This window comes from Euprymna scolopes, chromosome 23 (genome assembly GCF_053919585.1).
Source record: "Euprymna scolopes isolate OS-2025 chromosome 23, ASM5391958v1, whole genome shotgun sequence".
NCBI lineage: Eukaryota > Metazoa > Mollusca > Cephalopoda > Sepiida > Sepiolidae > Euprymna > Euprymna scolopes.
Genome location: NC_136504.1, coordinates 103,959,640 through 103,971,059, shown reverse-complemented (window position 1 = coordinate 103,971,059; position 11,420 = coordinate 103,959,640). Strand labels below are relative to the sequence as shown.

Sequence of the window (11,420 nt, the reverse complement as noted above, 5' to 3'; positions counted from 1 at the left end):
TATTCCATGTATTTTTCATTTCACACGCTATTTCTTCTCTGAGAAATTAACTTTAAGCTGTAATCTTTTAAACATGATAAAAAAGTAACCGAAAATTTAAAAAATATTATGATTAACCAGCGTTCAAAACCAGGTCCCATACCGAAGCAGGCATTAGAATCGCCCGTACCTATATTAAAATAATATTGCTGACAAAATATACAAGGAAGATTACAATTGATGAAAATTAAAAGAACCTGTTATAACTTAATAAGCAAGTTTGTTGTAGAAAGCTTTGATGCATAACTTGTACACAACTTTGTAATGGATGTGATATGGTGCTCAAAATATCCGGCATATGAAGTAACAAATAAAGATATATAAAAGTCATAAAAATTGCAATTCAATTTAGATTACTAATATTAAAATAAAAAATAATTAAATGCTAACAATTAGATAAGTGACAATTTAAATAATAATATTACAAAGGGTCGATGCATACAAAGCAGTTGCATTTAAATAATATTGGTAAAAAATATAGAAAAAAAATACAATGGATTATTATTTAAAAACTTATTGCTTCATAAGTAAGAATACAAAGGGAGGCAGTCGCTAAGAATTGAAACGGTTGGAAAAGCTTTCAAACATGCCAGTCCTCTTACATTTACCATATGTCATTATCTTAAAGCAATAGAAAATACCCGGATTTTTTGGTAGCTTTTAAAACAATATCACCATGAATGTTGTTTATTAATATTAAATAATAATATCTACTATCGGTACAGATATTGTCTTCTATTGTGTATTGTAGGTGTAAGGACGTTTAAAATATCCAGCTTCTTGGTAGTAAAACAAAACATTTGATTGGAAACCATAAAAAAACACTATAATGTAGTTTATTCATATGAAAACAAAACAAAAGTTTACAATTAGATAAGCTGAAATAAACAATGGCAATTGGGTAATATTCGAAAATAAGATTTATACAAAGCAGTTTTATTAAAATAATATTGTTGAGAAAATATACAAGAAAGATTACAATGGATGAAAATTAAAAGAACCTGTTATTACTTAATAAGCAAGAATAAATTGTTGAAGATACTTTTGATACATATTATCTACACAAATTTGTAATGGAGGTGATATGGCGTTCAAAATATCCGGCATTGACCATATTTCATTATCTTAAAACAATAAAAAATATAAAAAGTTAAATCATTGCTACAATCAGTTTCACATAGACTTAATGAATCTTATAACTGGTATCCACAAGATCATTTCATAACTCATATTACTGTATTAAAGGCTTGCAAGAGAAGTTCGCAGGAGCGTCCTATATATTAGAATATGGTTAAACAAAACGATAGAAATGTTACATTGAAATAAAATGGACAAGAAGCCTGAGGGTTCCTCCCTTGAGACAGTTCAAGGAACCTTTAAATACCTCATCAGGAAATTCAGTGTCATTTATTGCTTTACATCAAGGCTTCTATTCTTGAAAGCCTTGTGTTGTATCAAGTTTTTCAGGCTATTTTTGTTGCAGTTTTAGTTATTTTCCTCGGTTTTGTTCCAAATACTTGACAAGTTGCGTGAAGAAAGGAGTAAGAAACGCCCTCTTAAGACATTTCACTTTCAATCCATTCCATGCTCCAGTTATTCCGCTGTGTCCTACAATCTTCTCAACTGATTTTGTGAACGATCAGAGGGTTTTTCATTATCGAATCATCACTCACAAACAATTTGCTACTTTTCAGGTATTCTTCAGAGGAGAATACCTGAAAAATGAATATCGACTATAAATACAGTGAATACTTAAGAGGTGATACTGAGACAGAATATTGCCTTTGGTATGAAAGTTATCTACAATGGTGAGACAGGTCTTACTTATTTCCTTAACAGTTACAACCGGATAAAGCATTAATTATTGTTTGTGTAGTACAAACATACAGTTACTCTTTTTTTCCTTTTTCTTCATCTTTTTCTTCTAGGGGTAGGACATCCAACCAAATGTCACTAATTTAGTGAGTCCAACCAAGAGATCTTTTTAGGATTCTAGCCGTCCTTTTCAGTGCAATCGTTTGTATCTCACTTGCACTTGGTTCACCGGGTATATTTGCTAAGTACTTTTTAAGTTCTGTTTCATAAGTCCAGTTGCTCCTATAATGATTGGTATAATTGAAACCTCTTAATTTCCAATTTAGTTTCATATCATACATAAGACCTTGATACTTTGTTATCTTTTCCCCCTCAGCTCTGTTAAGCACTGTATCGTGGAGCACACTGACCTCTATTATGGTCACTTTTTAATCGCTCAGTCCCAAATCACTATATCTGGTTAAACGACTGCATTTTCTAGATATGTTTCGGTATCTAGTCATAGTGAATGGTGTATGTGTCATTCTTAAGTGTTCACTCGAGTATATGTTCCCAGGATTTTTTACTACACTGAACGTTTTGTTTCTTACATATTTTCTAATGAAGGTATTTGCAAACTCCGTTATGGCAACCTATATAATAACCATCTCCAAGTAAGACTTTGCAACTAGAGATCAGGTGGCCCACACTCTCAACTTCAGTGTTGCAGAAGCTGCATTTATTTTTATTGCTTAGATCACTCATCTTTTTGAAGGTATTCGTCATGAGACCCTGGTCTTGTGCAGCCAATATCAACCTCTCTTGATCGTAATGGAGGGATCCTCTTTTGAGCCAGTCCAAAAAACCATCATTATCGATATACTCTTTGGATAGTTCAGCCGGTAGGTATTTTGCCCGTTTGTGGTTGGCCCATTCTTCTGTTTTAATACTATGGAACTGGATAGTGTCTTTTTTACGACCTTTATGGGCTATGTCAGTGGCAGGCCTATTTGGGTCCTCTACATAATTTGTGAGGCAGTCCTTTCCAAAATGAGTGGCAAATTGTGTTATGGATGTTATACTACTTGCTCAGTTCTCATTATGGTCTTTAATTTTCATCAGGTTCAGGTTAGAGAAACATATGTACTGGCCTATGCTGACAATTGTAGCTTTGTGCTGATAGTTGACTTCCGAGAGTCAAAGCAGTCACTGGTTTCGATAAATAACTAAGTACAAGTTTAACATTTTCCTTGTCTTTGTGTCAAGCCAATTTATATCATTCTAAGACCAGTCAACAATGCCAAAACTATATGTAAGCACTGGCATTGCAAGTTGGTTAATGGCCATAACTTTATTTTTGTTAGTGATTTGAGTTTTACAAATTTCTCTTACTCTGCATAAATATTCTTGGCTTAGCTTTTTTCTCATCTTTGAATGCTGGATGGACTCATTTTCATCAATGCTGAGGTATTTATATTGTTTCTGTTCATCCAGTTCTCTGATTTTACTACTCTCATCGAGCTGTATGTTTTCAGTGGATAGCCTCTTGCCAGCTTTCAGAGTACATTTAGCATGCTAATCTAGCCCGAATTTCATTTTGGTATCATTGGAAAAAATGTGAACAACTTTTAAGAGATGGCATAACTTATTATCCGAGCTAGCATACAACTTAAGGTCATCCATGAAAAATAAATGCATAAATAAATCTAAATATTAAAAAAAATAATATTATCTTGGGAGATTCCTTCATAGTGTTTGGATTCCTGACATGGAGTTATGCATCTCTGCTGAAATTTCCGTTTTAAGGGCTATCTCTTGAGTAGTTACCAACAAATGTTGCACTGATCTTTGGTGATGATGTTGCAGGCTCACATTTGCAGTCTCATTCAGTTCGGTGGGATGAAAAATAGGTTTCTCTAGTGGGTTAACCAGTGTGATAAGTACAGCTGTTACTTCCTTTCTTATGTATTTTAGTTCTTCCTCATTGAACACTCGTTTTTTAAAATTTTATATTTTTGAGAGGTTACATGAATAGAAGATTTCCCTCCAGGTTTCTGTTCTTTGTTATTGGTTTCTTTTTTTTATTTATTTTATTTTCTTCCTTTGCAGATTGTAACGTTGGGTATATGGCAGCCAGACCATCAGACAACATTGCCCTGCTTTTTATTTAAACCAGCTGAGAGCTCTTTTTAGTATCCTCGTTTTTTTTCTATTCATTTATCTTAAACTTTTTCTTCTAGGGGGTAGGACATCCAACCAGATGTCTGACATTTACTCCTATTTTAGTGAGTCAAACCAAGAGATCTTTTCAGGATTCTAGCCGTCTCTTTCAGTGCAATCGTTTGTATTTCACTTGCACTTGGTTCACCGTGTATGCTTGCTATGTACTTTTTAAAGTTCTTTTTCATAAGCCCAGTTACTCCTATAATGACTGGTATAATTGAAACGTCTTTTAATTTCCAATTTCGTTTCATATCATACATAAGTCATTGATACTTTGTTATCTTTATTCTCTCAGCTCTGTTAAGCCTGTATTATTGATTACACTGACCTCTATTATGGTCGCTTTTTTGTTCTGTATGGGTTTGCCTGTGCCTTTTTAAATGTGATTTTTGTGAAAATGCAAGTCCACAAACCTGACAATAAAACGGTTTCTCTCCAGTGTGCGTTCGCATATGAATTTTTAGAGAAGAATTCTGTGAAAATGCAGATCCACAAACATGACAAGAATATGGTTTCTCGCCCGTGTGTGTTCGAATATGACTTTTTAGGGAAGAATCATGCGAAAATGCAGATCCACAAACGTAACAAGAATATGGTTTCTCGCCTGTGTGTGTTCGCATATGATTATTAAGGGAAGATTTGTGTGAAAATGCAGATCCACAAACATAACAAGAATATGGTTTCTCGCCCGTGTGTGTTCGCATATGATTTCTTAGAGTAGAATTTTGTGAAAATACAGATCCACAAACGTCACAAGGGTATGGTTTCTCGCCCGTGTGTGTTCGCATATGATTTTTCAGGGAAGAATCATGTGAAAATGCAGATTTACAAACTTGACAAGTATAAGGCTTTTGTCCCGTATGTGTTAGCATGTGATATTTTAGGTAAGATCTTTGAGAAAATGCAGATCCACAAACTTGACAAGAATAAGGTTTTTCTCCCGTGTGTGTTAACATATGTTTTCGTAGACTAGATCTCACTGAAAATGCAGATCCACAAACTTCACAAACATATGGTTTCTCACCCGTGTGTGTTTTCATGTGGTTTTTTAAATGAGAACTCTGTGAAAATGCAGACCCGCAAAAATCACAAGAAAATGGTTTGTCTCCAGTGTGTGTTTGCATATGTTTTTTTAGAGAAGAATTTTGTGAAAATGCAGATCCACAAACTTGACAAAAATATGGTTTCTGTCCTGTGTGTTTTCGCATGTGGATTTTTAGATAATAACTACTTGGAAATGCAGTTCCACAATCTTGACAAGGAAATGGCTTCTCACCAGTGTGTGTTTGGATGTGTTTTTTTAGCTGAGTACTTTCTTTAAATGAAGATCCACAAATTTGACAAAAATAAGGTTTCTCTCTTTTTTTATTCATTTTATTTCAGTAAGTTTTAAGAAATCAAGGGGCTCCCGTTTGAAGCTAACACTTGATTCTGTTATGATTTAAATTCATATCCAAGGGCTTTTTTAAGAATAGATGCTTTTCCTTTTATGGCTGCTATTTGTATTTCGTTACAACTTGGTCTTCCAGGGATTCTTTCTAAGTATTTATGAAGATTCTTTTTTATTAAGCTAGTTGCTCCAATCACAACCGGTATAATGTTTATTTCTTTTGCAGACCATTCGTTTTTAGATTATTTTTATATCCTGATATTTTGTTATCTTTTCCCATTCAGCTGTTAGTGTTTGTGTGTTTTTAAATGGAAACTGTATGCAAATGCAGATCAACAAAGGTTACACAAGTAAGATTTTTTCTTTTGTGTAGGTTAAGCATGTCCCTTCTCAGTCTCACTCTCAGAAAAAGTAGATCCACAAATTGGAAACCTTTTCTTCTGTGTGTGTACGTATGGCTGAATCCTTTTTAAATATAGACTCGCAAATCTGACAAGGATAAGCTTTCTCTCCAGTGTATGTTACATTTTAATGTAAGAAAAATATTTTTACAGCTATAACAATGTACCTTCAGTGTGGGGTAGAGACGTACAGTTTCTAAAATTTACTTTGCACAGAATACAAATCAACTGAATTAAAAAATATACATTTTCCTTATGTGTATTTATATAGGTATTTTAAATTTCTTAAATAGTATCATGTTTTTCACAAAAAAATAAAGCAGCCCTTTTATTAAAACCGATAAACAACGTTTCTCTCTTCTGTGCTGAATGGGAAAACAATTTTATGAGTCTATCCCTGTAAATAAGAACGAAAAGATTATATTAACAGAACGACATTTATAGTTAAAAATACAGGGTAAATGGTTACTTCTAATTACTTACATTATTTCTGTATGAAAATTTCGTAAGAAACATTTTGTTAATGTAATGTTTTATTTTTTTGTAAAAGTTACACTTTTCATGAACACTTTTCTTTGATACCTTTCAATTAGTTCAACATTAAACCATTTACATTTAGCTTCCAATATAAAGCTATTTTATCTTTAAAGTTATTGGAAATGCATAAAATCAAAATATATTTCTTATTTTAAAAATATATTACAACCGACACATTGCTTGTGTAAATTAGAAGCATTTGTTCTAAATACTCGTTGACAAAAACAGAAATAATTTTCAACATTTTAAAGGCTAATTTCCTTTTATCTGTGAGAATTGCGAATAGAAATCAGGTAATATTTAGTTGCATAGGAAATCTTAGAAAAAACTTGGAAATGATGTAAGCATTCATGAAGGTATGTTGATTATTACATTAATAGAAGGACGTGTGTACCAGCGTTGCATGGTAGAGGCATGACACAACACCAGCACATATTCGGTAAAGGCTCCCCCCTCCAAAACAAATTAAACTAGAGCTGTTAGGGAAGGCCATTGCTGGACCTGGAAAATAGCTGGCATCCTTAACTGTGGCCATAATGAAATCATTTGTCTTCTACTGTCGGGAATTGTCTGGTACTGGCAGCTATCAGAAACTTCTGGCTCTGATTGAACTGGTGGTTACTGGCGATTAGTGCTGGTTCCTGGCGATTCCTTATGTGTAATGGCGTTTACTGGTGGACACTTGCTGCCTTTGCAACTGAAACTCGTGGACAGTCATGATCAGTCAGCCACTATTGGAATGCTACTAAATTAGTCCGCCTTTAACTGTCGAGCACTGGCATAGATAAGCTGTCACTAGATACCTTAGGCAAGGATTGATGGTCACTGGTAGTTGTACTGATGTGAATTCTAGTATTTACTGCTTGACCTTGCCTGTCATTGTATTTTCCAGCATATATTAGGAACTGGAGAGCATGATTAGTATGAATCTCCATTGGACTGCTCTGATATGAATTTGAGGTGGTTAGTTTTCTTTTACTGGTTGCCACTGGCTTTCTCTGCATCTTTCGATCATGACCAGTGTCAGACCGAATTGAAATGAAATCCACTGTGGTCACTGTCATTTCTAGACAGAGGCTGGTAAAGGCAGACAGTTTCATTTGTATCAGAGTCAGTAAACATTTTTTGAAACCTTACACTAATTAAACAAAACTTCAATTGTACCTAATTGTCTCGGAAAACCTTTTCCTACCTAATCATTTTTCATAATTTTGAATATATTTATTATTTGACATGACATACAAGTAGATATTATTAATTTTAATTGAAATTCAATATTTCGATTTTCGAATTTTGCTTCAATAAACCTTTTCTGTACGATTTATTAGTTTTGAATAAACTATATAATGATACATATAATACGATTAAACATGAGAAATAAAAAATAGAGGTTATAGGTGATCCAACTAAAAAAAAAAAGAAAATTGTGCTTGTATCTGGAATGGATGGCAAAGAATAATAATTCCGGTGACCCATTTATGAAATGATGCTACGTACATGGACTTCGACCCATTCTTAATTTCTATTTTAGTCTTGAATTTCATTTTAGTCTTGAATCTGCAAAACAGAATCGTTCGACTTTACAACATCAAATGCCCCACTCCAAGGGTGATGAAAATTATACAATATTGCAGACTTTGTGTGATATTATAAGATTTTGTAGCCAACCTGTATGGGATCAATGAAGCATAGGTGGCTTATACGACTGTCATATTCGTGGTTGCATCATAGCGTACAAAATCCACTCTATTGTGTACTTATCTTAGTAAAGCATTTGCCTGCATTCAATAGGCTGAGGGGAGTATTTGTTTTAATGTCTCTATCTGTTATCCCTGGAAGCCCTACATCCAGGTTTTGGCCAGAAATGGCAAAATGTGGGGAGACGCTTTGCGCTGCAGATCGTGGCAGGCATCAAGAATATAATCAATTCCCGCATGTCTGCCCATTCACAACCTTGGTCCTCACACAGCATGACTAATACATTTTTTATTGTGCGATGCTGCCTCTCAGTGTTTCCCAAACTTTGGAGCCATCATGGCCAGTGCAGTTCCTGCTGGATGAAAGTTAGTTCACAGAACAATTTATATGCCTCGTTTGTGAAGTGTGCCACGATTAGATGATGTAACACTTAATATCTCTGTGCTGAATGAAAAATATGTATAAGCCTCTTGCTGCATCTAGTGCACAGTCTCTTGTGCATGCTATGGCTGTTAGGTGGCAGCTGAAGCTGTCAAGTATTGTTCGGATTTTTTTATGTGTGTGCAGCAGATTATGTGATTATAACAGATTAATGCCAATAAAAGTATATTTAAAAACCTTATTTATTGAACTGGTATTTGAGAGCTGATAATATTAAATAATATCATTATTGGATATAAAAAAAACTTTATATAATAAGTATTTGAGAGCTTATAACTTGTGTTTAATAATATCATTATTGGATTTATAGCAATATAAAAAATAGATTAAGAAACCTTTATTGAATTAGTATTTGAGAGCTGATAATACTAATATCATTATTGGATTTATCACAATATAAAAAATAGATTAAAAAAATTCTTTATTGAATTGGTATTTGAGAACTGATACGAGGGGCATGCAATAAGTAATGCCCCTTATCCACTTCCATTTGTCTGATCTAGCTGAAATTTTGCATGTGCAATGATTTATATCTCTATGAGTTATGTAGCAAATTACAGCTTTGAACTAATTCTGACTTCTGTTTTACAGGTGTTTGAACTGAGTCAGGTGTGAAATGAAGTCTGTTGAATGTCGAGCAGTGATCCCGTTATTGTATTTAAAAGGACGCACACCACAGGAGACTTTTGATGAAATGAAAGAAACTTATGGTGATAATGCCCCATCATATGACCTTGTAAAACGCTGGCATCGTGAATTCAAACATAGCCGGAAGTCTGTGAAAACAGCTCACAGACCTGGTCGCTTCCCTTCTGCTATTAATGAGGCATCTGTCCGTCAAGTTGAGGCTGCCATTTTGGAAGATCGGCGCATTACTATTCGGTAAATAGCCCAAGATGTCAAGATTAGTACAGGGTCTGTGGAAACTATCATTCATGACCATTTGCATATGCATAAGGTGTCTGCCAGATGGATTTCCAGGTTGCTCACACCATTCCAGAAGCAAGAACATGTCGAGTGCTCAGGGATGAATTTGGAGATGTGCCAAGAAGATGAGTCAAAGTTTTTCAAAAGACTGATTACACAGGATGAAACCCGAGTCCATCACTATGATCCAGAGACCAAAGCCCAGTCAATGCAGTGGAACCATTTTTTTTCTTTTTTTTTAATTACATTTTCACTCCAAACAAGGCACATTGCCACTTTGTTGTAGGGGGCTACTATCAGGGACAAAAGCATCAGGGGTACTGTGTAGGAAATTGGGCAGCAAGATGTCGGTTCACGTTGCACTTGAACTTCTGCATGTCAGTACAGTCAGGGAAGCAGGGACCTGGAAGGGAATTCCAAAGTCTAGCTGTTCTGGGGAAGAAACTACTGGAGTAAAAGGCTCTCTTGCATCTAGGGATCTCTACTGTGAAGGAGTGGGATTTACATGCTTGTCGGGTTTGTCGGGGATATTTATGTCGAGGGGGCACAAGTGCTTGCAGTTCGTTAGAGCATTCACCATTAAAGTACTTGTAGAACAGGCAGAGGGATGCAACATTTCATCGATGGGACAGAGGCTGAAGGTCATGCTCAAAGTCTTCTGGGACCATGACAGAGTAGTGATGACAGATTTTCTGGAAAAAAGGTACTACAATTACAGGAGCCCATTATGCTTCACTTTTGAGGAAATTAAGGGAAGCTATCAAAATCAAGAGGCGGGGCAAGATCAGCTAAGGTACCCTCCTCCTACAGGACAATGCTCTGGTCCTCAACTCGCATGTCGCCAGATCAGAAGCACGGGCATGTGGTTATGAAATCTTTCCCCATCCTCCCTACTCTCCTGACCTTGCACCCTCTGACTTTCACCTTTTCCCAGATATGAAGTTGTTTTTTTAAAGGAAAGCGTTTCTCAGATGATGCAGCCTTGATTTCTGAAGTTATGTCGTGGTTGGTGGACTAACCTGTGTTCTACAAAAACGATCTCCAGAGCTGCATCAAACGATGGGAGTAATGCATAACTCTGGGTGGTTCCTATGTAGAGAAAGACTAATAACTGTGCCAAGTTTCGTCGCTCTCCAGCTATGGGAAGTGGGCCAGGGGCATTATTTATTGCACGCCCCTCGTAATTTTAATTAATATCATTATTGGATTTATCACAATATAAAAAATAGATTAAAAATCTTCCTTATTGACTTGGTATTCGAGAGTTGATAATTTTGATTAATATCATTATTTATCGCAATGCTAAAAATCAACAAAAAAGAAGAAAAAAAAACAAGTAACAAGTAGATAATTTACGACGGTTGTTGTCAAAAATAAATAAAATACAAAACCGTAAAAAATCGATGTTTTTCAAAAAGGAAAAAACTGACAAAAATATAAACACTTGTGCAGTTTAATATTTTCAAGCAAATTTAAAAGTCCATCTTAGAATTGAAAAAAAGAGGATACTGTTCAGTGTTCACTATTTCCTTGCACGGACAGAACTCTTCTCTAAGTAAAACAAATGTGATGTTTAGATGCACACGTGAAAAATATATTAATATGTAATTATTAAGAATCGTACACGTTAATGTAGACCGAATGAGACGTCAGTACTTATACACAATTTATAAAAAAAGTAAATTAAAAAAAAAAACTGGGATAATTTCGCTTGATAAATAAAATTAGCGTAAAAAGAATAACTTTTAAAACAAGTTAATTAAAACAAATTTTTTCTCGTTATTTTATTAGGTTTATTTCATTACATTTCAAAATGTATTTGATGTTTATTTACTTATATATTAAATTAATTTTGCTGTATTATCCTATTAAAGACCATTCCTTCGATAATGTACTCTATTAAATTTCACGTTTCGAACGCACCTCTATAACAAAAAAAAAACGAAAAAAAAAAAAAAACTTAAAATAAA

General features: G+C 34.5%; 1 protein-coding gene across 1 annotated transcript in view; it reads right to left on the bottom strand.

The window, feature by feature from the left end:
• Nucleotides 1-838: 838 nt before the first annotated feature.
• The window catches only part of LOC145246099 (uncharacterized), a 10,687-nt gene continuing 105 nt past the window's right edge, over nucleotides 839-11,420 (bottom strand). Inside the window, exon 2 of the mRNA XM_080107941.1 lies at nucleotides 839-6,244. Coding sequence (XP_079964067.1) covers nucleotides 4,368-5,429 — 1,062 coding nt within the window. The 5' untranslated portion in view covers nucleotides 5,430-6,244 and the 3' untranslated portion in view covers nucleotides 839-4,367. The remainder of the gene's footprint in view (nucleotides 6,245-11,420) is intronic.